General features: G+C 50.3%; 1 protein-coding gene across 3 annotated transcripts in view; it reads right to left on the bottom strand.

Annotated features, from left to right (window-relative positions):
* Positions 1 to 1,054: 1,054 nt before the first annotated feature.
* The window catches only part of EFR3B (EFR3 homolog B), a 113,853-nt gene continuing 88,547 nt past the window's right edge, over positions 1,055 to 26,360 (bottom strand). For 2 of the 3 annotated variants that reach the window (XM_025353927.1, XM_025353928.1), the window contains exons 13-23: positions 24,465 to 24,637; positions 23,540 to 23,615; positions 22,697 to 22,858; positions 21,010 to 21,141; positions 18,869 to 18,936; positions 16,979 to 17,106; positions 15,780 to 15,871; positions 10,475 to 10,523; positions 8,191 to 8,297; positions 6,452 to 6,501; positions 1,055 to 5,974 (exon numbers count right to left, since the gene is read on the bottom strand). In XM_025353927.1, the coding sequence (XP_025209712.1) occupies positions 5,869 to 5,974; positions 6,452 to 6,501; positions 8,191 to 8,297; positions 10,475 to 10,523; positions 15,780 to 15,871; positions 16,979 to 17,106; positions 18,869 to 18,936; positions 21,010 to 21,141; positions 22,697 to 22,858; positions 23,540 to 23,615; positions 24,465 to 24,637 (1,143 nt within the window). In that variant the 3' untranslated portion in view covers positions 1,055 to 5,868. The remainder of the gene's footprint in view (positions 5,975 to 6,451; positions 6,502 to 8,190; positions 8,298 to 10,474; positions 10,524 to 15,779; positions 15,872 to 16,978; positions 17,107 to 18,868; positions 18,937 to 21,009; positions 21,142 to 22,696; positions 22,859 to 23,539; positions 23,616 to 24,464; positions 24,638 to 26,360) is intronic. The other variant, XM_025353929.1, reaches the window with a different exon arrangement.

Genomic DNA, 26,360 nt, shown 5'->3' with positions numbered 1-26,360 from the left:
CCACCTTTGTGGGGCAAGTGATGCCCTTTGCCAGGTGCCCTGTTCATTTTCAGTGTTTCTGCCATCAGCCCCTTCCACACTAGAGGGCATGCTGTCCGGCTTGGATGGCAAGTTCCTTGCTGCATCCATGCCTATCTTTTCTCAGGAAAATTTCAAGCTTTGCAAGGGCAGAAGCCAGGTGTGTGTTTCTTTTGTATCTCCCCATAGTGCTGTCACAATGCTGGGACCACAGGTTTGCACATTTACATGCATTTACAATTCACATGAGACTTACCACATAGAGATGCACACATACATGTCAAATGCATTAGATAGACCAGTGCAGTATAGAGCAAAGCCAGCTGGGAAGCCTCTGTGTGTGGCGCTGACATAGGTACCCCGTGTTATTTTGATGCTCTGGGAGTTCACAATGAAAAAATAATTGGGAATTCTCCCTGTGAAGTTTTGATATGCGGTGAGTCAGAAAGCCAGATTCTTTTTTTGTTTTTGAGACAGGGTCTCGCTCTGTCTCCCAGGCTGCAGCGCAGTGGTGCAATCTCGGCTCACTGCAACCTCTGCCTCCCCGGTTCAAGTGATTTCCTCACCTCAACCTCCCGAGTACCTGGGAGTACAGGCGCCCGCCACCACACCTGGCTAATTTTTGTATTTTTAGTAGAGACGGGGTTTTACCATGTTGGCTAGGCTGGTCTCGAACCCCTGGCCTCAAGTGATCCACCCATTTTGGCCTTCCACAGTGCTGGGATTATAGGCATAAGCCACTGCACCTGGCCAGGAAGCCAGATTCTTAAGACAAGGTGTTCCCCAATATGGCTTACATGGAATGTGCTAGAATGAATAATGGCCTAGGCCTTCCTAACAGGATGCTCCCATGCTGGGCATGCTGGGCCTGAGGTTTCCATCTTGGTAGCCTCCTTTCCCCCACACCTTCTCCCTCTAAGACAGGTAAAGTCATGGTTAGTGGAGGTGGCTAAATGTCAGTAGTACACTGTTGGTATTTTCAGATCGCATTTGCTTCTCAAAAAAACCATTTGCTTTAAAGAAATCAAACAGCCATGTGGTGACAACATTAACATTTATTTGAAAAGGGCATCATGACGGCTCACTGGGAGATCGCGACTAATAGTCCTAGAGAATGATTTGGCTAAGAGTCCTTCTTCCTACACTTCCCCCCACTCCCCCTTTCCCACTTCCCGAAAATAAAACTAATCAATTCAATGGGTTTAAAATACAGAAAACCGCCACGGGCACTAATTCTGTACTCACATATAAATACACAAGCTATTATATACACATATTGTCAACTACAAACTATACTACACACACGTGCACACACACACTCAGCCAGGTTGTGAGGCTCTAAGTGGACACAGACACATTACGAGGTATGGGCTGCAGCATTTGTGGATTCATAACTCTGCCTCCACGTGCCAGAAATCAACAGTCATGGGGGTAGAGCTTGGAAGAGGAAGGTGACTGGCTTGGGTGAACCCACGGTCCCCTGAAGGAGAGGAGATCTGGCCAGCCAGGCTGGGGCTAAAGGGAGCACAGAAAACTGGCTTTGGCCTCAGGCCCTTCCCAACACCCTCCTGTCCCCGCCCTCCTGTCCCCCCGCCCTCCTGTCCCCGCCATACCCAGCAAGCCAGGCTCTAGGATGGGCCCATCATGACTATCCTTCTGCAGTCTTCAGACCTAGGCCAGACTTGGGGTAAGGGGCCACTCTAACCAGATTTCTAGGGTTAACGGGATGAAGAGGCAACACGTTGCCCTAAACCTTTCCCCAGGTGTGAGGGAGATGCCTGGTTTCAGCAAGACCTGCCTGCCAAGGTCTGGGGTCACAGAAGTAGGCCTGGTCTGCCCTGATGATGCCATCTCCCTGTCTACCTTTAAACCTAGTATCTACCTAACAGGCCAGGTTAGCCCTTTCCCACAGGACGCCAACCGGCCAGCTGCCATTTCCTGGTCATGAAGAGGAACTGGGAAAAACAGACTCACATTTCTCGGGCATTCTCTGTCACCAGGTCAGGAGGCCTGGGGACAATGGAATGGAAACTGCAAGGCCTCACATCCCAGGGTCCCCAGAGGAGCCCAGAGGTCTGGCCTGAGCTGTTCAGAAGAACCCCTGGCTAGTCTGATTCTTAGTCCAGCTGAAACGTGTTCTATGGGATCTAGAACACCCAGGGCAAAAGGCGGCACATCTACGACACTTGTGCTTCTTCAAGTACTTTAGTGGGTCCAGACCTCCTCTTTTCCTGCTCATTCATTTATATTTGTACATGAGAAAGGGGGTTGGACAGAGTGGGGTATCTGAGGACTTTTCTAGGTCTTCTGACCTGCTCAGGCTCCTTCTACAGTGAGAAGGCTGTTCAGGAGTTAATAAACCACTGATTTCTACTTTTCAAAGAGGGAAATGGAAACAGGCACAAGGCGCTGGGGACTCCATGGCAAGGAAAACAGAGGGAGCCTTGGGACCACACTGGTGCTTTCTGCCGATCTGCTTCTTATCCATTCACCTGACTCCACCAAATTAACAGAACTTCCAAATCTCAAATACATTCCTGCCTTCTCAGTGCTGTCAGCAGAGTCCTGACCAACGCTAGCCCTTCCCCACAAAGCCGGAGTCTTTGGGCTTTGGGAGCAGCTGGTCTTAATGGGCTTACTGACTCCTCTTCGCTCAAAATCACAGCAGAGAAGGGTGGCAAAAAGGGGCACAATGCAGTGCCACCAGCCTCCGGGGGCTTGGAAGGCAGGACTCACTGATGCCAGGCCAAGGGCCGGGGTGCCTCCCTCCCCTCCGGATCCCGTCAAACTGCTTTGCCTCTCTCTCAGGGCCTGTGCTGGGGTGAGGAGATTACCTACTATCACACTCACCTTCACCTTTCTGATTCTGGCCTATTTGGCCAGAATCCAGGTTCTACTCCATGTCAGCAGACAACCCAACACTCTCCTGAGTGTAAGTTTAAATGAAACTGAGAAGAGGGCACTCAAAAAATGACCAGTTCTTCAAAAGAAGCACTTTTTTTGCCAAGCAGCAGTGATGGAAAGGAAAAGCTGCCTGGGACAGATGGAGAGGTAACAGCAGAGTCTAAGCAGCAGGAACCTGCACCTTTTCTATCTCTCTATTCACAGGATGGGGATGAGGGGCAGAAACATCTGAGTGGACCTGGGGGTCTCTGGTTCTAATGCTGGCTCTGGAAAGATGCTCCAGGGAGGCGACTGCCAAGTCACAGAACCAGCGTTCACAGGCAGTGCTCAGGATGAAGCTGCCACTGGGGAACCGTAATGGCAAGTAGGCCCAAGAAACAGTGGGTCTCTCACCCAAGCTGGGCACAGGATAAAACCTGGGAGGAGCCAGTGAGGAAAGAACATGTCTGTGAATCAAGATTTCAGTTTTCTTTAAAGTTTCTTTCAAAGGTTGGTTGCTGTCAAGTTTGAGTTAATTTAAAGGTGGTTTTTAAATACAGAAATATTAAAGAGAAGTCTAAGTTCATGCTTGTAGAATTGGGTTGAGCATAAGCCAGAGACCACAAAACACAGCCAAAAAGCCTTGGGGGCGCAGGAGCCTCCATGCCTGGGCCCTGCCCTCAGGCCATTCAGAAGCCGCGTGCCAAGCCGGGCGCGGTGGCTCACGCCTGTAATCCCAGCACTTTGAGAGGCTGAGGCGGGTGGATCGCTCGAGGTCAGGAGTTTGAGACCAGCCTGGCCGACACGGTGAAACCCCATTTCTACTAAAAACACAAAATTCGACAGGCATGGTGGCATATGCCTGCAATCCCAGCTACTCAGGAGGCTGAGGCAGGAGAATCGCTTGAACCCAGGAGGCGGAGGTCACAGTAAGCCGAGGTCGCGCCATTGAACTCCAGCCTGGGTGACAGAGCGAGACTCCGTCTCAAAAAAACAAAATCAAAAACAAAATCAAAAACAAAAAACAAGAAAAAGATGCTGCGTGCCCACAGCGGAGATGGTGACCACAGGAAAGAGCTTCATCTGAAGTGCCGAAACTATGGGAATGAGGGTCAAATAGCCCCTTCCCCAAGACATTTATTGCACATATTAATGGGAAATGCTCATGTTCAGTCTCTCCCCGATTCTGGAAAATACATCCACCTAACAATCAGGCTCTCCCTGCACATCCGTGTGCACCACGCATGGGGCTATGAGCTGAGGCCATCCTGAGAAGCCTGCCCTCCCCTTAGGAGAAACAGGCTGCTTCTGACTCCATGCCACACTGCCTGAAATTGTACCCTAAAAAGGGATTCCCAGCTACTCAGGAGGCTGAGGCGGGAGAATCACTTAAACTCAGGAGTTCGAGGCCAGCCTGGGCAACATAGTGAGACCCCTATCTCTAGGAAAAAAAAAAAGATTCCTTTGGATCAAGAAATCTACTCACCCTGCCCCCTTTAGAAAGCAGACTCCAGGGAGAGGACATCTGACACTCACATCTTACTGTAGGTTATGTCGGCTCAGAGGAGTTACAGGAAATGTGACTAACGGAGAAGGAAAGGACGATTTTGGACCACACGGCACTGCCACGGGCGGAGCCCCAGGTGAGGTTCTGTCAGGGGCACCCCGGGAGACACAAAGGCTCCTGGAGAAGGGGCCAGAAAGGGGAATTGGCAAAGAAGGTAGCAAACTGCCTCCTGGGCGGCCCCGCCCGGCTCCGTGTTAGCTCCTCTCCGCACACCCTCATTACACAGACACAGACGGCACACCAGGAAAACAGGAACCCAGAACCCAAAGGGGTCTCCATGGCCTCTCCCAAGCCACACGCGTTGCCTGTTGGTGCCAATGTCCCAGACTTTGTCCAGAGAGTGAAGAAATCATCCTAATATTAGGTGTTAGATCCTTCTTTCTTCAAACGGAACATCTAAAAAGTTGGCTTCTGATATCCTTGAGCCCCAAAACGCCACTCATCCCACCCTCCCCACTCTCCTACAACCCAGGTCAGGCTGGGAGCCTTTTCCATAGGAGGTGATATAGGCAAATCTTGAGGACCCTGCAGTTCCCCTCCGAGATTATCTTGTTCGGCCTTTCCTCAACCCAGAGGTGCCAGGAACACCTTGGGACCCTCAGAAGAAAGACATCACAGAGAGAGAACCCAACTCTGGAAAACGTCCAGCAGACAGGACCGTGGGAGCCCAACACAAGCTCCTTAAGAACAAAGGAGGTAAGAAGCTGCTACAGGGACCACACTTGCCCGCTGGGACTGCTGATGCCACAGGCCCGCCTCCTGCCAGCCTTGCATCCTGCTTCCTACCCTTTGCTGCCCCCCCCACCCCTCGTGGTGTCTCCACCCCAGCTCCATTACAAGGGCTTAGCATTCATTAATGGTAGAAACACAGACAAATGGGAGATGAGCAAGAGAGTGAGAGACACAGCAGGGACACGGGCGGGGAGCAGGGGCAGTGCTGGGGAGGAGAGAGCCATCCCCTTCTCAGCTTCCTTCCGCAGGGGAGTAGAGTCCTTAGCTTCCTCTCAGCAACCAAGTCTCCATCCAGCTCCCTCCTCTGGGGAGGACATGCACCCCCTGTGGAAGCCCTTCACTCAAAACACCAAGCAGGAGCTTCTAAGCCCCTTTCCCCCGGCTTCTCTCGAGAGACACCCCACGATTCTCTGCCCCTGCTGACATAAGAGAAGACGAAGAGGGCGCAGGTGAGACGCTGATTGGTGAGATCTCCCTCAGGGAAGACGAGGAGGAGGTAGGAGGGCCAAGAAGGACCAGAGAGTCTCCACCTTGGCTTAGCCTGGGAGGCGCTGCCATCCAAGGTGACATTTTCTCAGAGATCCCAGCCAGATCTCCATGTGGTCGCGTGGGCGTGAAGTGAGCCCTCCTCAGACCCCATCCCCTAGAGGGGCTCCGGCTCTTAGAATTCAGTATACACACAGATCGGGAAACTTCATTTCGTAGACGGGGATGGAGTGGTTCTGCGGCTGACCGTAGGCTGCAGTGATGGTTCCCGATGGGCTTGGTGGGGGCCTAGGCGGCAGGAACACATGGGGAGAAAGGCATGAAAAGAGAATTTCAGGATCCCACCTTTATGCAACCAAACAGAGTAGGTGACTTGGGTTTCTTTTTGCACAGGGACCAGTGACCCCTTCATTCCACAGGTTCCCAGGATTCCAGATTTTACTAGAATCTACAGCTTGGAGTCAAGTTTCTCTGCAGGCTCCGCAGTGACACTGCTGCTTTAGAAAGTGCCAGCCTGGGACACTAGGACTCTTGGGTCTTTCCAGGTTTCATTGAGGCGGCCTCTTTCCCTCTCTGGTCTCTATTTCCTTGTATAGGGAGGGTTAGAGTTGGTGGCCACCTCCAGCCCAGGGGATAGAGATTGCGGTGGGGTAGGAGGAGTGGGGGAGGGGAGGAGGGAAGACAGGGGTGAGAGAAGGACTCAGGATGAGGAACCCCAATACTGGTCACAGAGGTCAGGGTCCCCTGCCCAGGGTTGCCACTTACCGGATGGTGATTTCAAAGATCTGATTGAGTTTGCTCTGGAGCAGCGATGCCTAGACACAAACAGGGGGAAGTGAGCTGGCAGGGGTGGGGGGCTCAGAATCTTTGCCAGCTGGCTCAGGGTGTCCAGAGTATACGCTGGAGGTACAGGGCAGCCACAGCCTTAGGAAGGCAGGCAGAGGTGAACACGCTCCAGCACTTATCCACTGGACCCTGACTGCAGATTCGGATCAGGGAAAGCCACCTACTGAAGGCCGGCTGGGGATAGGACAGAGGCTCAGAATCACCAGGGAGGATGTCAGCAGGCAGCTCTGGAAGGTCCTTCTCCTTAAGATGGGGCAGTAAGGGCTGCTGGGCATAGAGTCAGGAGACTGCCCTAGTGCTAGCTCTTTTCTTTCTTTTTTTAAATTAAATTAAATTTTTTTTTTTTTAATTGAGAAGGAGTCTTGCTCTGTCACCCAGGCTGGAGTGCAGTGGCATGACCTCAGCTCACTGCAACCTCTGCCTCCTGGGTTCAAGCAAGTCTCCCAACTCCTCCTGAGTGACTGGGATTACAGGCGCCTGCCACCACGCCCGGCTAATTTTTGTATTTTTAGTAGAAATGGGGTTTTGCTATTTTGGCCAGGCCGGTCTTGAACTCCTGATCTCAGGTGATCCGTCTGCTTCAGCCTCCCAAAGTGCTGGGAGTACAGGCATGGGCCACTGTGCCCAGCCTGTGCCAGCTCTTTTCTAACTTGCAAGGGGCAGCGCTGCAAAACTGGTGGCTTAGAGATGATCTCTGATTACTTCTGGCTGTAATGAGGTCAATGAATGCAGAGTGGGACTGCACGTGTTCCGTGACTGGGCCCTAATTCCTAGCTCATGAAATGGGCATCCCTCTCAAAGTGGGACGAGAGGTTAGGACAACCCAGGCCCGTGAAAATCTATATGTTATATATATACTTATATATGAATATTATATATAAAATATATAAAACAGAAAATTATACGTATTATATTTTGTTGGGAGAATAGGTTATTTGTAGATTTTGAATGTTTACAGTTATGTTTCATTGTTACTAAGCTTGACATTTGGGGCTAATAAATCCTGGCGTAGAATCAATTTCAGGACTGTCTGAGCTCCTCCCTCCAGTCTAGACATGGCTCCTCGTTTCTACGTGTCCAGCTGCCTCTCTCTCTGGTCTCTTTGCCAAGGCCTGGCCGTTCCATCCCCCTGCTAAGGTACCCTGGTTGGAGGAGGGTCCTGCTGCCAACATTGACCATCTTCCTTTGCCACACACCCCTCCCCCATCACTCCATAGCGTGGGGATCATAATGGCACCAACTTCATGGACTTATCATGAGAATGAAAGTGGCTCATGAATAGAAGAAGCTGTTGTCCGCAGTGAGTGCTGTTCGTGTGCCTGCTGTCAGGACCACAGTGAGCATGATCTGACTGCCAGACAGGTGCCTCAGCTCAGGACTTCTTCTTTAAGTGAAAAGTGTGAGGTCTCAGAGAGACCCAAGACAAACACCCAAGTCTTTTGGTTCATAGGGGAGCAATGCAGCATCGGGGCATTGGGGAAAGCCTGGCGGGGCAACAGCAGAGCTCCCTGCGTTGGAATACAAGCCCTAATGTCTGGCAGGGGGTGGAGGTGGGGTGGTCAAAGAGCCAAGATCTCCTGGGAACTTAATCCTGTCCTGGACCCAAATTCAGTTTTGACTCGGCTCCCTAGGACTCACCCATGTCACGCTTCACTTACCCGGGCCCCGCAGTGTGCGGCAATCTCCTCGAAGGGTGCCTTCTGGAACTTCTCCACCACCTGCCGCCGCCGCTCACGCTCCTGCTCCTCCACTGCTACGCTGTCCACTGCGACGCAGAGAGCTGGGTTAGTGCCAGGCCCTGCTCACTGAGGGGAAGGGGAGAGACTCCTCCAGGGAGCACTGTCCGTGAGCATTGCTTGGGCTCTCCCCTCATCTGAAGAGTAGGGGACAGTGGCGTAGAGGTGTGGGGCCCTCACTCAGCCCTGGAAGGCAGGACCACTTCCTGATTCTGTCTGAGGGCTCAGCCTTCTTCCTCATGTAAGAATTTGAGAACTATATGGGAGGACCTTTCAGTGGGGCTCTTATAGCCCCAAGTAGCTGCTCTCCCACCAGGACTCTTAAATTGAAGGTCCTGAACAGTTGGTCCTTCGAGTACTCTGTGGGTATTTTGTAAAGGGACATCGAGGCTGGGTGTGGTGGCTCACACTTGTAATCCCAGCATTTTGGGAGGCCGAGGTGGGAGGATACCTTGAGGTCAGGAGTTTGAGACCAGCCTGGCCATCATGGTGAAACCCCCTCTCTAATAAAAATATAAAAATTAGCCAGGCGTGGTGGCACATGCCTGTAGTCTCAGCTACTTGGGAGGCTGAGGCAGGAGGATTGCTTGAACCAGGGAGGTGGAAGTTGCAGTGAGCCAAGATTGCGCCATTGTACTCTAGCCTGGTGACAGAACGAGACTCCATCTCAAAAATAAATAAACAAAAAAAGAAAAGGGACATTGACAATGGTAAAGCCACACAGACCACGAAAGTCAACACGGAACACCTGTGGCAGGGCAGCCCGAGGCCATTTAGTTTAAGGCTTCTACACATGCTGCTTGGTATCCAAGATGAGTTAGCACCAAGAAGAAAAACGGGTGTGTGTCACACATGTCCATCATACTGTTGGGTTTTTTAAAATAGAGATGAGGTCTCACTATGTTGCCCAGGCTGGTCTCAAACTTCTGGGCTCAAAGGATCCTCCTACCTTGGCCTCCCAAAGTGCTGGGATTACAGGTGTGAGCCACTATGCCTGGCCCAGACTCAGTTTAAGAAGGCAAGAAATGGCCAGGTGCAGTGGGTTATGCCTGTAATCCCAGCACTTTGGGAGGCTAAGGAGGGCTGACTACCTAAGGTCAGGAGTTCGAGACCAGCCTGGCCAACATGGTGAAACCCTGTTTCTACTAAAAATACAAAAATTAGCCAGGTGTGGTGGCAGGCGCCTGTAATCCCAGTTACTTGGGAGGCTGAGGCAGGAGAATTGCTTGAACCCGGGAGGCGGAGGTTGTAGTGAGCCAAGACGGTGTCACTGCACTCCAACCTGGGTGACAGGGCAAGACTGTCTCAGAAAAAAAGAAAAAGGGCAAGAAATGTGTACATTCAGAGAGACTACCATTAATGATGACAAAAAGTTAAAAGTTTGGCATTTACAGGCATAATTTGTCAACAGTTAGAAAAAATCTGTTGTTGTCCAATGATCCAGATAGAGGGGTAACAATGCATTTTAAAATCATCTGCCCTTATTAAATAGACATTCATATGATTCATTCTTAACATCTTCCATTGGCCAGCTTGTTCTTTTGTATCACAATTCACCAAAAAAAAAAAAAAAAAAAAAAAATTTACTCTGAATTGCTTTCTACCTACAGCCGTCAACTGATGACTTTTTTTTTTTTTTTTTTTTTTTGAGATGGAGTCTTGCTTTGTCGCCCAGGCTGGAGTGCAGCGGTGCAATCTCAGCTCACTGCAACCTCTGCCTCCTAGGTTCAAGCAATTCTCCTGCCTCAGCCTCCCGAGTAGCTGTGATTACAGGTGCATGCCACCATGCCTGGCTAATTTTTGCATTTTTTCAGTAGAGACAGGGTTTTACCATGTTAGCCAGGCTGGTCTCCAACTCCTGACTTTGAGATCTGCCCACCTCGGCCTCCCAAAGTGCTGGGATTATAGGCGTGAGCCACTGCGCCCGGCCAACTGATTACTTTTAAAGTCAGCTGTCCTTAGTGGCAAAAGCATTGCCCACTGTGGGCCACACAGGGCCCCACTACTGACCCCCGTCAGGAGAGGAGGGACATTCAGTGGCAGCTTTGGTGGCTGTGATGAGTTGGTCAAAAGCCACCAGCCTCTCCCTTCATGCAGGTGCTGGATCCCACTGCGGAGGGTGGTAGGTCCTGCTGCATCTGTAGGAACAGGCCCAAGGACCCCACCCCATTTTGCCCTCTAACCAGAGTCCCTTGGCCTGACTTACCAATGGCTTTCTTCAGTGTCTCATAGGTGATCTCCTCGGCAGGCACTCGCTGAAGGAGAAGGGACAGAGGTGCTCAGAAAGTCAGGGGGCAGAGAAAGGAGGCAGCCCTGGCACCCCCAGCTCTCTGGCAGCCCCTTGCTTCTTAGAAGAAAGTCCCAATGAGCAGGAAGTCCCTCAGGATACCCCCAGCCCCATCAGGGTCTTGGAAGCTCCCTAAGCTGGCACAGAGGACAGTGAGATGCAGCGGGGAAGCTCATTCCTCATCAGATTCAGACTCAGAACAGAGTCCTGAGTCTCATGTAAAAGAACGCACTGTCCCCTGCCTCCTCCCCAAGCCTGTCCATCAAGCACCATGAGAGGAAAATACTGCTATCTTATCTTATCTTATCTTATCTTATTTTATTTTATTTTATTTTATTTTATTTTATTTTAGACAGAGTCTTACTCTGTTGCCCAGGCTGGAGCGTAGTGGCGCAATCACGGCTCACTGCAACCTCTGCCTCCTGGGTTCAAGTGATTCTCCTGCCTCAGCCTCCCAAGTAGCTGGGATTACAGGCGTGCACCATCACGCCTGGCTAATTTTTATATTTTTAGTAGAGACGGGTTTTATCATGTTGGTCAGGCTGGTCCCGAACTCCTGAACTCATGATCTGCCCGCCTCGGCCTCCCAAAGTGCTGGGAATATAGGTGTGAGCCACCATGCCCAGCCAATACTGTAATTTTAAAATATCTTCAGAGAACACAACAGAAAACATTGGAAGCAAGAGGAGAGAGGTGGTGAACATAACTTCAGATGTAAATTTCAAGAACTGAGTATCAGTTCTGAAGTCTTAAAGTATTAAATTACCCACCAACGTGACTTGAGCATTCAATAAAGATAAGAAATGGAAGGTTAGAAGGGACAGGCCGGATGCAGTGGCTCACACTTGTAATCCCAGCACTTTGGGAGGCCGAGGCGGGCAGATCACTTGAGGTCAGGAGTTCGAGACCAGTCTGGTCAACACAGTGAACCCCGTCTCTACTAAAAATGCAAAAATTAGCCAGGCATCGTAGTGCACGCCCGTAATCCCAGCTACCTGGGGAGTCTGAGGCAAGAGAATCGCTTGAAACTGGGAGGTGGAGATAGCGGTGAGCTGAGATCACACCACTGCACTCCAGCCTGAGCAACGGAAGGAGACTCTGTCTTAAAAAAAAAAAAAGAGGTGACCGGGCCCCCACAGACTGCTGAGGTTCCAAGGAGTTGCCCCACTCAGTCGTCTGCAAAGCCTACAAAAGGAGATGGAAAATAATAACACTCAAAGAAGGGAGCTCCACAGATGCTGAAAATAGTGAAGGAATTTGGACTAAATTCCAGAAATTACTCAGTAGACAACTATTAGACCTATGATTTACCCATGCTTTATCTTTTTTTTTTTTTGAGATGGAGTTTTGCTCTCATCACCCAGGCTGGAGTGCAATGGCACGATCTTGGCTCACTACAACCTCCACCTCCCAGTTGGTTTCAAGTGATTTTCCTGCCTCAGCCTCCCCAGTAGCTGGGTTACAGGTGGCCGCCACCAGGCCCGGCCAAGTTTTTGTATTTTTAGTAAAGACGGGGTTTCACCATGTTGATCAGGCTGGTCTCGAACTCCTGACCTCAGGTGATCCTCCTGCCTCAGCCTCCCAAAGTTCTGAGATTACAGGCGTGAGCCACCGTGCCCAGCCTGATGCTCTATCATTTAAACTTAATCTTAAGCAAAAGCAGCAGACACAGAATGATTTCAATGATATAAAGTTCCAGAAGTAACGCAACTCAGGCTAGGAGCTCCCTTAGGGGAGGGGACACGGGGCAGGGCCCCTGGGCAATGACAGTGTTCCACTCTCTCATCCGGGAGTGATTGCATGGGCATATACACTTTACGAAAATTCACTGAGTTGTGCACTTTTTGATTTGTTTGGCATTTTTGTTTGAGTAGGAGAGGACAGAAGAATAGGTATGATATAAAGTCATTTAACAAACATTAAGTGAGTACCAACTACATACAGGACTGTAGGTGAGTCCATAGAAACTGCACAATTTGTTAGCATAGGAATTACATGCAAGAGAGAGCTGTGCTCGGCTTTAACTCGCTCTGAGGACTTATCCTCTGTACGGCCATCCATTCATCCACTGTCAGCACTGAGCAACATTGGATATTCACCTGCAGGGTGCTAGGGAACTGTGTGGTGGCAACAGTCAAAGAAAAGGCCGCTTTCTGGGCAAGAGAGAAGGGATGCTCCCTGGGCAAGAGCAGGGGGAGAGGACGTTTATGGAGGAAACCGAACAGGGGCCGGGCACCCGAGAACAGACAGTTCACAGGTCCTCAGCTGCACCAGTGTGGAGGGGAAGGGTGGTTCAGATGTGGCATTCTACACTAGCAAAGGCCTGCAGATGGCTGAGCACAGCACGGGAGAGACCGAGAGCAGCCCTGCCAGAGTGGGACAGTGGATACAGGCCAGAGCAGGTGGGGGAAAATGAAATGGCAGAGCCCAGACTATGCAGGGCTGGGAATGCCAGGCACCAGGATTCAGATTTGACCAAACCAGCATTTATTCACCCCTGCAGCAAGCCTGGGCAGTACAGTCCTAGGAACCACCATGGGACTCTGGACTAGCACTGATGGCTGAGAGTGGAGAGAGCTGTGGCATGGCAGAAGGGCACAGGATGAAGGCCCCTGCACACCTGCTTTGCCACCAAGCCACCTCTGGGCTAAGCTGACTCTCGAAGGGAGGAAGGAACTGATACTGGTGGCCCAGGAGGCCACGAGTGGAGGTGGCTCTGTAGCTGCGTAAGCATTTTGCCTCCCACTTCTGTGTCAGTTCACTCCTCAATTGCCGAGAGTCTCTTACCTCTTGGGAAGGGAGAATCGCCACTATGGGGAGAGAGCAGCCAGCTCATCCCGATGCCTAATGCATTGGAGGTTCCCAGTCCTTGGAGCTGGAAGGGCCATGGAGGATGCCTCATTCAACCTCATTTTACTTGTCTAATTAGCCCAAGTCACAGCTTCCTTCTGTGGGAAGGTTCTAGATAAGCTTTGAGGGCCCTGATGTGGAGATCTGCCCTAATAAATGAAGTGGTCAAGGGCACCATTAGGGGGAGGCTTGATCCTGACCCCTTGAGACTTCTCTACCTCTGATTGCATCTGGGGAAAGGCTTGATGTCAAAGCTGTCCTCCATGTCTATATTAGTCCTAATGGGCATAGAAGCTCGGGCATGGCAGCCTGTCCATGCCCAAGGACCATGTAAGTCTTTCTGTCCTGGTCCCATCCAGATGTGTGTCCTCTATACTCCTTGTGAACTGGGACAGTCAGCATTAAAAAAAAAAAAAAAAAAAAAAAAGGCTGGGTGTGGTGGCTCATGGCTGTAATCCCAGCACTATGAGGTGGCCGAGGTGGGCAGATCACTTGAGCCCAGGAGTTTGAGACCAGCCTGAGCAACATGGCGAAACCCCATCTCTACAAAAAATACAAACATTAGCTGGGCATGGTGGTGCGTGTCTGTAGTCCCAGCTACTCGGGAGGTTCAGGTGGGAGGATCGCTTGAGAAGGTGGAGGTTGCAGTGAACTGAAGTCAAGCCACTGCACCCCAGCCAAGGTGACAGAGTGAGACCCTGTCTTAAAAAAAAAAAAAAAAAAAAGGCATCTTGCATCTGTGGCTTCAGTTCCCTCATGTCTCCTTCCTCCTCCTCTCTGCCCTCCACCTCCATTTCTTTCTCGTTTGGGAGAGTAAGCTTTGTATTTCCACTATGATTCCTGATTCTTCCCTACTCATGGGTACATCTGCTTCATTCACTGAGGTGGAAGAAATGAGATAATGGCAGGGGAGATATCACATGTAAATTTGAACAAAAATTCAATGTTTACAGAATCCTCTGTAAAGAGAGGAGAGAAGAAGAGAGGTCTTTAAGGCACTGTGGCAGCTTTCTCTTAAAAAAAAGAATCTTGGGGTCGGGCACGGTGGCTCACGCCTGTAATCCCAGCACTTTGGGAGGCCGAGGCGGGCGGATCACAAGGTCAGGAGATAGAGGTCATCCTGGCTAACACGGTGAAACCCCGTCTCTACTAAAAATACAAAAACTAGCCAGGCATGGTGGCATATGTCTGTAGTCCCAGCTACTCGGGAGACTCAGGCAGGAGAATTGCTTGAAACCGGGAGGTAGAGTTTGCAGTGAGCTGAGATCGTGCCACTGCACTCCAGCCTGGGCAACAGAGCGAGACTCCATCTCAAAAAAAAAAAAAAAAAAAAAATCTTGGCTGTCAGTGGTTAGGGGAGAGATGAAGAGGTGGAACACAGAGGGGTTTTAGGGCAGGAAACGACTCTGCATGGTACTCTAGTGGGGGATGCATGCCATTATGCATTTGTCCAAACCCACAGAATGTACAACGCTGAGAGTGAACCCCAGTGTAAACGATGGACTTCAGATGATAACGTTGCGTTAAGGCAGGCGGAACTGTAAGAAATGTACCACTCTGCTGGGGGATGTGGATAGGAGGGGAGGCTGTGCATGTGTCGGGGGAGGGGAGGGGGCAAAGGGCGATCTCTGTACCTTCCTCTCAATTTTGCTATAACCTAAAATTGCTTTAAAAATAGTCTAAATTTAAAAAAAGAAAAAAGATTCTTTATTGATACATACGGAAGCAACACTATGAAAGCTATTCTCACTCTTATCTCTCCAGTTAAGTCTTCGAGTTTCCAACCCAGAGCATGTCGGTCCCCCTGTGAGTGGGGAATGATGACCAGCACGCCTTTCTTTTTAATTTTTTGAGACAAGGTCTCACTCTGTCACCTAGGCTGAAGTGCCGTGGTGCCATCATGGCTTACTGCAGCCTCGACCTCCCAGGCTCAGGTGATTCTCCCACCTCAGCATCCTGAGTACCTGGGACCACAGGTGCATGTCACCATGCCTGGCTGATTTTTCAAATTATTTTTTGTAGAGATGGGGTCTCCTTATGTTGCCCCAGATCATCTCGAACTCCCGGGCTCAAGCAATCCTCCTGCCTCAGCCTCCAAAATGTTGGGATCACAGGTGTGAGCCACCATCCCCAGCCAGGCCTTTCAAGAGTGAGTTTTATGATATCCTCATGGGAGCAGGGAGGACCCTAAACATTTTTCCAAAGGGAAGTATCTATGACACATACATGGGGAGAGTCAGTGCGAGTGTGGAATTACTCGAGAAACTTGCTTTCCTTGCAGCCTTAAGCACACTGTGTGGGCAGGGGAGCCTGGAGTCCAGCATCCAATCTACAGGAGGTGGGGCTGCCCCAGGACGGTGGCAGAGACACTCACCTCCTCCTTCTCTGGGCTGTTCCTCGATTCTACCTCCACCTGCAGGGAGATGGTCTCTCCAATGCTCCTCCTCTTGGATAAGCGATCCTCATCTGGGGAAGAAGCAGCCTGGAGGCTTTAGTTCCCAGCCCTCGGAGATCCAGGACTGAGCCGCTAGTCCCACCTCCCAACCCCTCTGCCTCTGCTTGGTCCACAGTCCTCTAAGGCTCAGTGCACACTCAGGCTACACCTGGAGTTTCCAGAAGCTTCCAATTGCTGTGGGCCTTCTCTGTCCATCTTAGGGTGGTCAGTTTTGCTCTTTGGGGCTAAAATTTTGAAATTGTCAATGAGAACACAAAGAAGGTGCTTATGACCAGAATACATATCTCACCTTATATGTAAGCATCATCTGCTAAGAGCACCAGTAGCTCTTCATGAAGCATTTCATGAAGTATTTACTAAGTGTATTTGCATTAATACAGGTACCTTATCATGCCAGCCCTCTAAGGCAGCTATTTTTTTTTTTTTTTTTTTTTGAGACGCAGTCTTGCTCTGTTGCCCAGGCTGGTGTGCAACGGTGCGATCTTGGCTCACTGCAATCTCCACCTCCCGGGTTCGAGCAATTCTCCTGTTTCAGCCTCCAGAGTAGCTAGGACTACAGGCACACACCACCACGCCCAGCTAACTTTTTTTTGTATTTTTAGTAGAGACGGGCTTTCACTGTGTTACCCAGGCTGGTCTTGAACCCTGGAACTCAGGCAGTCCATCCGCCTCGGCCTCCCAAAGTGCTAGGATTACAGGCGTGAGCCACTGCCCCCAGCGGGCAGCTATTGTTAACATTCTGTTTTACAGTCAAGGAAACTGAAATTCAGGGACGCAAAGCACTTGTCTAAGATCTTTCAGGCAGTGAGTTGCACAGGGGACTCGAACTGGGTCTCTGGTTCCGTAGCCATGTATGCTCTTTCCAGCACAATGGAGCCTCTCCCATCCTCAGGCCGGGCCATCTCATGGGCCGGGTACTTTCAAGGACCCTGCCCTGAGGAGGAGAGGTGGGGCAATCAAGAGGACCTCACCATAAATTTCCACTGTGTCTTTCAGCTCTCACGATATCCAAGGTGCCTCACAGGCAATCAAAGGGCCATAAGTCCCTTACGCTCAGGCCCTTACCTGGCCAAGGAAAGACAGAGGCAGGCCCAGGCATCCCTGCACAGAGCTCATACCTGTCAGTTGAGGGATGTAGGGCAGGCAAAGCCGGTCTGAATTGTAGCCGCTGCCTCCCAGGACTTCACTAATCTTGCTCTGGCGGAAGAGGAGCTCAATCACCACCCCATCAAGATTCTGAGACAGCCTGGAAGATGAAGGAGGGAGGAAGCTCGTTAGAACCGCGGTATCTAGAATGACTTCTGAATAACTTTTTTGTTTTTGTTTTTTAGACAGGGTTTTGCTCTTGTCGCCCAGGCTGGAATGTGGTGGAGCGATCTCCGCTCATTGCAACCTCCGCCTTCCAGGTTCAAGCGATTCTCCTGCCTCAGCCTCCTGAGTAGCTGGGAGTAAAGGTGCCCACCACCACGCCCAGCTAATTTTTTGTATTTTTAGTAGAGATGGGGTTTCATCATGTTGGCCAGGCTGGTCTTGAACTTCTGACCTCAGGTGATCCACCCTCCTCAGCCTCCCAAAATGCTAGGATTACAGGCGTGAGCCACCATGCCCGGCCAACTTTTCTTATTACAAAAGTAACATCTTCACTATGCAAGATGACAGAGAAGCAAAAGGGCCAACTTTTCTTATTACAAAAGTAACATCTTCACTATGCAAGATGACAGAGAAGCAAAAGGAAAAGGGTTACCCCCAGTCCCATTTCCAGAGATAACCACTATTCACGTTATAATATATTCTTATGTACAGCAATCACATCCCTCAGTCACTTTTTTTTTTTTGTTTTAAGACAGGGTCCTCACTGTGTTGCCCAGGCTGGAGTGCAGTGGCTATTCACAGGTGCCATCACAGCGCACTACAGCCTTGACCCGCTGGGCTAAAGTGATCTTCCTGCTCAGCCTTCCAACAGGTATGCTCCACCACACCCAGCTAATTTTATTTATTTATTAATTATTATTATTTCTTAGACCAAGTCTCTCCCTGTTGCCCAGGCCGGAGTGCAGTAGCATGATCTCAGCTCACTGCAACCTTTGCCTCCCAGATTCAAGTAGATTCTCCTGCCTAAGCCTCCCGAATAGAGTAGCTGGGACTACAGGTGTGCACCACCACAACCGGCTAATTTTTGTATTTTTAGAAGATACAGGTTTTTATCACGTTGGCCAGGATGGTCTCGAACTTCTGACCTCAAGTGATCTGCTCACCTCAGCCTCCCAAAGTGCTGGGATTACAGGCATGAGCCACTGTGCCCAGCCCAGGCAAATTGTTTAAAAATTTTTCGTAGATGGGTTCTTGCTTTGTGGCCCATGGTTGTCTCGAAACCATGGGCTCAAGAGATCCTCCTGCTCAGTCTTCTGAGTTGCTGGGCCTGTAGGCGTGAGCCACCGCACCCAGCTTAGTCCCGTATTTTTACATATACACATAGATATCCCCTTCCACACCTGCTGTTCTGTGATCTATTTTATTGACCTATTATGTAGTGGGTATTTTACATTAAATATTCTTCTAAATGAATGTCATGATTGTCTATTATATGGATGGGCCGTACTTTATAAGTCATCCCCTACTGTTAGACATTTTGGGTTTGCAAAACATATTTCCCTTGAGTTCCTCTGATGTTGAAATGACACTCGAAAACATCACTTGGATTGATAGGAACGTCTTGTCAGGAATGACTCCTCCAGGATGCATTTAGCATGGGCTTGGCCAAAGCCCCTGGAGGCTGTGTCTCACCTGCAAACACGGCTCAGCATGGCATGCTCGAGGCATGGACTGCAGTAATGTGATGGGGTTTCACTTTACCCAGGACTCCTGGACCACAGACAGAGCCCACCTTCTGCCCTTGAGTCCACAGATGCCCGAGCCTCCTGGCATTGACCCCTCCTGACCTCAGACCACCCGCCTGCTTACTTAGCTGCCCTGGGGATCCCTGACCACATCCCCCGTCCTCTCCTCACCTGGGCCTCTCCACAAACACATCCTCGGGGAGCATGTATGGAGCCTCTTTCTTCCTGGTCTCTATCACCTGGTGGTTGGGAGGAATCAGATGATAAGAGCTGGTTCAGCAGGGAGAGGGAGCTCACAGGCAATGAAAGAGCTCCCGGCTTGGCACTTCCTCCCTCCCGCAGCCTCCTCAGCACAGTGTCCTCAGCTGAGCTTCTTCAGTGGAAACTCCCATCAACAGGGACCCTCAGGGCAGCTGGAGAAGCTCAAGCTGCCTGCTCAGGCCATGGCCATCAATGACACATGTGCACTAAGTGTCCTCCAGTGCAGGGAACTTAACTCTTAAGAGACTGCAGCTGCTGGCTCTGGTGCCTCATTCCTCATTCCTATGCCCCCTTTTTTTTTTTTTTTGAGACAGACTCTTGCTCTCTTTTCTAGGCTGGAGAGGAGTGGCACAATCTTGGATCATGGCAGCCTCCACCTGCCAGTTTCAAGCAATTCTCCTGCCTCAGCCTCATGAGTAACTGAGATTGCAGGTGCATGCCAGCACGCCTGGCAAATTTTTGTATTTTTAGTAGAGACGGGGTTTCACCATGTTGCCCAGGCTGGTCTTGAACTCCTGACCCCAAGTGATCCACCTGCCTTGGCCTCCCAAAGTGTTGGGATTAAGGCTGAACCACTGCACCTGGCCTCATTCCTGTGTTTTTTTATTTAAACAGGTACAAAGGAATGTAGCTAATACCATGTCCCAAACCTCGGTACTGCAGTACCCAAGGGCATTGCAAAAACACCCTGATGGACAGTGACATCTTGAGCTTTACTCAGTATTCTTTGCAAATTTTTGACAAGAAAAGTGAAAGTTACTAAGTGGTGAGAAGTGGAGGGATGGTCAGCATACAGGTGTGTGTGGTGGGTGAGGAGGTAAAGGTCCCACAATTGTCAGGTGGAGGATGTCTGGGCATTGCCTTTCTTGCACTCCCTTATCAGTCCAGAAGCTGGAAGAGTCCTGCTTCCCTTGGGGTGGTCTCTGTCACAGTGTCATGGCAGCCTCCCCTGTGACTCCCAGTCAACCCAGGCTAGTTGAGACCTAAAATTTCTTGTTTTGTTTTATTTTGTTTTGCTAGTATATTTTATTTTATTTTACTTTTGAGATGGAGTCTCGCTCTGTCACCCAAGCTGGAGTGTAGTGGCACAATCTTGGCTCACTGCAACCTCCATCTCCCAGGTTCAAGCGATTCTCCTGCCTCACCTTCCCGAGTAGCTGGGATTACAGGCGTGCGCCAATGCCCCGCTAATTTTTGTATTTTCATTAGAGATGGGGTTTCACCATGTTGCCCAGGCTGGTCTCAAACTTCTGACCTCAAGTGATCCACTCACCTCGACCTCCCAAAGTGCTGGGATTATAGGTATGAGCCACCGCACCCGGCCTGCTACTATATTTTAAAGTTAATCCTATATGTTGGTATCATTCAACTTCCAAACACTTCCATGTGTTTTAAAACATCTTTATGCAACAACTGAGAACACATTTGACTATAGAATGGATGTCAGATAATACCAAGGAATTACTGATCACTTAATGAGCTGTGTTAAGGGTGTGGCAGTCATGTAGGGAGGTGCTCATGCTGTTTCAGGCATGTAGACGGATATATGTAAAGTGAAAGGACAGGATAGCTGGGATTTGTTTTAAAGTATTTAAAATTTTTTCAGCAAAGGAAAGGGAGATACATGAAGCAAATGGGGAGAAATTTTCGTAGCTCTTCATTTCCTCTGAGTGGGCGTGAACAGACATTCGTTCACCATTCTACTCAGGCCACTTTTGCCGTATTTCATAGCTGTAGTCTGCATGATCTGAGGCATGTGTGCAGATGTGCTCCCATGAGTAGGGGAAAGACAGAGGGGCAGGAAGTGGAGGGGCAGACAGTATTAGAAACAGGTACAGAAGACCCCCCAACCCGTGCCTAACCCCACCCTGCTCCATCAAGTCATACAGGAGGGAAAGATGCCGTGAGTAACTTCTCACTATTAGCGGTTCTTACTTCACCCTGTCTTCACTGCCTAAGAGTAGGTACAGGACTAATGCAATTAAGGAAAAGCCGTTCCCAGGAAACCCCAAGTTGAGGGCCCCTGAGCTCTTGGTCGTGAGGACACCAACCTCATGGATGTGCTGGCAGAAGGCAGGCACTGTTGTGAGCTGACTGATGAGGTTCAGGTAAGCTGCGCCCAGAGCATAGAGGGCACAGCGGTTGTAGACAGGCAAGTTCTCCTCATTGACTTGGGCCACGTCCTGCAGCAACAGAGACAAGGCCTCCAGAGTTTTTCACTGACAGACTACACTGGGTGCCAACCCTCCACCCGACCTCTTCTCAGTCTTCTTCAGAAATGCTTGCTTTCCTAGACTAAGTCTTGCTCAGCATTTGACCCACAACTTCCTGGGGAAAAAAAGTCACCTTCATTAAAGCTGAAGGGAGGGGTAGAACAGTCCATGAACTAGGAGGCTCTTGAGTATTCACAGACTAGAGAGGCAATGACCTCAACTCCCCACTCTGCAGTTCCAGCTGTGGCGACCTTCACTGCCCAAACCCTTATCATTAATCCCACTGCCAGGGCACTGTCTCCTTCACTCTAGCGGATCCTTAGAGGACTGGATTGGCTTGCTAAACTGGGTTCATATGTTAAGCTAAATTAGCTGTGGGAGTTACCAGGGGATTGGGATATAAAGGAACCCCAAGTTCTAGCTCTTGAGGGTAAATAGAATTTTAGAATTGTAGCATCTAGGCTGGTCCTGCAGGATTTAGCACCATCAGACAGGTGAGACTCTGTGACTGAACTCCCAGGTTTGCCCTGATTCAGGAATATGATGCCTGCCTGGCTTCAGGACCCTGGAGACCCAGCCTTTGAGGTCCAAAGGACCCACCCTGACTCCCAGTAGCCTTGGGTGCACACATGCACCCAGGAACACCATGAAAGTCTCAAGCCCTGTCCGGTGCCACACTGGCTGTCTATGCATCACAAAGGAGGCTTGGTAGACCGGTCCCCAGACTTTGAGACTCTGACTTACCTTTCCAGGAAATATATACTTTAAACAAGTACTCAAAGCAATTCTGAAGCACAGCTCTGTTTGGGAACCAGAAAATCTTTTTTTTTTTAAATTTTTAAGTTTTTAAAAATTTTTAGATGGAGTCTTGCTCTGTTGCCCAGACTGGCATGCCGTGGGAAGATCTTGGCTTACTGCAACCTCCACCTCCCGGGTTCAAGTGCTTCTCCTACCTCAGTCTCCCAAGTAGCTGAGACTACAGGTGTGCACCACCATGTCTGGCTAATTTTTGTATTTTTAGTGGAGACGGGGTTTCACCATGTTGGCTAGGCTGGTCTTGAACTCCTGACCTCAAGTGGTCCACCCACCTCAGCCTCCCAAAGTGCTGGGATTACAGGCGTGAGCCACCACGCCCGGCCAAGGGAACCAGAGATTCTCTGGACAAACGAGTTTGTCTGGGATCACTCAGGGCTTAAGAGCATCCTCTTAGGAATCCCTGGAGTCTCACTCAGACTCTGCGAGAGATTTGATATATAGTAGCTAAGGGATGTTTCTGAATGACCCCGTTCTCTGGGTCTTCTTTAGCTTGAGGATGGGGCAAGGCCATGAATGAAGCGTTCTTTGGGGTTCCCCAAACAGGACCATGGTTTGGGGTCTTCAGGGAGGAGTGGCCAACCACGCGTGCATTATTCCTGGGCTCCAAAACAGTGTTAAGCAGTTGCTACTCAATATTCTTATCAGGGCTTGCCCAAAACAGGTCCCTCCCCGATCCCAAGCCCCATGCCCTGCGCACACCAGGCCCCACCTGAACAGCCAGCACCAGACGGATGAGGTCCACCACCACCTCCTCGTTAGCCAGCTCGATGCTGATGAGAGCCAACAAGCCATAGAGCGCCTCGTAGTGTTTCTGCACGTTTGTTTCCTCCTTGCAGCTCAGGTAGATGTGTCTGTAGAGCTGCTGGGAGTGCTGGGGACAGAAGCGGGCAGGAGAAGGCCAGGGTCAGTAGGGTGGGGACAGGAGGGGCAAGGAGAACAGGGAGGAAGACCAATCTGAAGGGGGGCAGGATGGCTGTGTGTGCCCCCTCCTCTGTTGCAGAGGGGATGCCTTTAAAGCAGGCTCTGGCAGAAGCGGACACAGACAGGTAGGCTCGCATAGAGAGGGATGGGCTCCAGTGAAACCAGCACCAGAGGCTGCTGCCCAAATCCAGGTATAAGAGCAGAACACAGTCACTGGCCCTGGACTGGCTCATCACTCTGGGCTTGACTCCTCAGAGAAGTCAGCTTGACGCATAGCCGCAGAGGGAGGCAGGCCTCTGACCAAGGCAGAGGTCAGCAGTGACTTTTGCTCTGTCACCCAGGCTGGAGTACATTGGTGCAATCTCAGTTTACTGCAACCTCCTCCTCCTGGGTTCAAGCGATTTTCTGGCCTCAGCCTCCCGAGTAGCTGAGATTACAGGTGCCCACCACCATGCCTGGCTAATTTTTGTAGTTGTAGTAAAGACGGGATTTTACCATGTTGGTCAGGCTGGTCTCGAGGTCCCCACCTCACGTGATCTATCCGCCCGCCTCAGCCTCCCAAAGTGCTGGGACTGCAGGCATGAGCCATCGCGCCCGCTCTTCACTGTGTCTGGAGGTCATGCTTGCTTACCTTCTTCATGAAGACGGTGTCCTGTCGGGAGCACTTGTCCACTTTCAGCTTCAGGACAGAGATGTCACTAAGCGTACTGGGAAAGGATGCAAAGGGCCTCCTTAGCCCTTATATGAGGCCAGCCTGAGCTCACACGGGTCACTGGGCTTTACCCCAACATTGTTAGTTGGTAGAAAGCCTCCAGTGCTCCCCTGGCCCTGGTTCTTAGCCCAATTACCTTCTTCTCCCAAGCTCTCAAGAATTTGTCCTTTTCTCTCTCTCTCTTTGTTTCCTTTTTGAGACAGGCTCTCATTCTGTCACCTAGGCTGGAGTGCAGTGGCTTAGTGATCACAGCTCTCTACAGCTTCAACCTCCAGGGCTCAAGCAATCCTCCCAACTTAGCCTCCCAAGGAGCTGGGACCACAGGTGTGAGCCACCACGCTCGGCTAATTTTTAAATTTTCTTGTAGAGATGGGGGTCTCACTATGTTGCCCTGGCTGGTCTTGAACTCTTGGGCTCAAGTGATCCTCCCACCTTGGCCTCTCAAAGTGCTGAGATTATAGGCGTGAGCCACCACCCCGACCCCTTTTGTCTTAAATCTTCATCCTGATTATTTTCTTCCTCCTCTTATTCCCCACAAATCCCTTCAATCTGTACTGATAACCTGCATCCCCTTCCTTCTCACACTTGGCACTCCCTTTAATGCCTACTCTCTATCTTCCAGATCTTCAGTTCACCCTCCTCCTCTCTCAGACACAAGTGCCCTTTGGTCTCGCCTCCTCTTGCAGGAACCCAGGGTCAATGTTGGTGATCAGTTCTCTGGCGAGTCTCACTGAGTATCTGAATTGTCCTCCCACCTGGGTATGAGGACAGGACCAAAGGACAGGACCTAAAGGAGAGTCCTCTCCCCATCTTGCATCACCTGGAGGAAACACCCCAAGTTCACCTGATCGTAGAGAACTTGTGGCGGTTGCCATGACGATCAATGAAACTGATGAGAATCTCTAGAACAAAGAGTCGAATTTCTGCATCCTCCATGAGGGCAGTGGAGAGAAGGCGGTCCAGGAAGTTGCTGGGCAGGGCTGACATCATGTTGTTGCACTGGAAACCTGTGGATACCTGCAAGGGAGGTATGGACAAGTATGCCTAGGAATGCTGTCCCTCTCAGGTGCAGGAGGAGGCGGAGGAGCAGCCAGCGGAAGTGAGGTCTGATGTACACATGCTCTCCAGACATTACCCAATCCAGCCTCCCCTACCCTGCAGCCCAGGCAACTTTTTGAACACTCCAACATCCACCTAGATGACAGCGAGCTCAGTAGACATGTGAATGGATGGGGACAGCGTGCAGGGACATTCGGGTGTTAAAAAGCAAGCAAGGGATGAGCCCTGGAGGGAAGCGGGAGCCAGGCAATCTCTGAGCCTAACATTCCAGCCAGTTAGGGCACAACTGATGAACAGCCACAAGGAACACAATGCCTTATTAAGAGAATGATCATCACAAAGAACGAGACAGTGGAAGAACTCACAGCTGGGCTGAAGGATCAGAACTCACACACACGGCAAGCACCAAATAGTGCACATAGGAAGCATTTGGTAACAGGTCTGTTAGCCTGGCAATAATGGCGCTTTGTGACTAAAGCCAGTTTGGCATAAATAGACATGCCATATATGCTGTTGTCAAAGCATTCAACTGCAGCAAAGCACCTTTACTGTTAAATCCATATTGCAAAACAATGCCTTTGATGATTCAGAAGGTCCCTGAGGATGTACCCCAAACTGTCATCTTAAGAAGATGCTGGGTACAAATTAATGAGGGTAAACTCAGCAAAGAAATGGCAGGAATATGGAGACCAAGGTGATAACTATACGAGGGCAGTGTTGGAGAAGAGTATGGACTGGAGAGGAGGGGAGGGAAGGCGTGAGGTGGCGGCGGGGGTGGGGGGGTCTGTTTAGACTGGCATGACTGGAACGGAGACAGAGACTGAGAGACGAGATGGGAGGTCTAGGGAGGGAGAGGGGCCTGGGGACCTCCCAACAGTCTGAGAAGTTTGAACTGGTTGTACATCAATTATAAACTGAGGCCGGGCACAGTGGCTCACGCCTATAATCCCAGCGCTTTGGGAGGCCAAGGCAGGTGGATCACTTGAGGTCAGGAGTTCAAGACCAGCCTGACCAACCTGGTAAAACCCCATCTCTACTAAAAATACAAAAAAAAAATTAGCTGATGGCACATGCCTGTAATCCCAGCTACTCGGGAGGCTGAGGCAGGAGAATCGCTTGAACCTGGGAGGCGAAGGTTGCAGTGAGCCAAGATTGCACCACTGCACTCCAGCCTGAGTAACAAGAGCAAAAAAAAAAAAAAAAAAAAATTATAATATGAGACTTACTCTGAAATAAGAGGCACCTGGTAGAGAACAGCATTTCTAGACAATTATTCTTATACCTGAGTTCCTGACAGGTGGGGAGAGGTGGTTGTGAGATGTCAGGTTTAGGCCCAGGGCTGTACTTCAGAATACCTGGGGAACGTGTTACAAATACAGATTCCAGGACCTCACTCAGGCTAACAGCTCAAAACCTCTGGGAATCATATATTTATCACAAGATTGTCATCAGAATGGTGTTTGAGAGCAATGGATCTAGACTCCAGTGATGGCTGCAGAGATGTAAAGAAGAGTTACATATAAGAGTTACAGGATGGGAAGGATGGGGGCTGGGAGACTGAGGTGGGCACATGTGCCAAGAACATGTGCTGGCAAAACAGGGGAAACAGAGGGGAAAGGGAACTAGGGGGTACCTGGAGGGAACCAGGGTGGGAACCAACAGATTCCATCTTGAGACAGAT

The sequence above is a fragment of the Theropithecus gelada genome, chromosome 13, assembly GCF_003255815.1.
Source record: "Theropithecus gelada isolate Dixy chromosome 13, Tgel_1.0, whole genome shotgun sequence".
NCBI classification, from domain to species: domain Eukaryota; kingdom Metazoa; phylum Chordata; class Mammalia; order Primates; family Cercopithecidae; genus Theropithecus; species Theropithecus gelada.
Note: the sequence above shows the minus strand (reverse complement) of the source record. Positions and strands in the feature narration are given on the sequence as shown.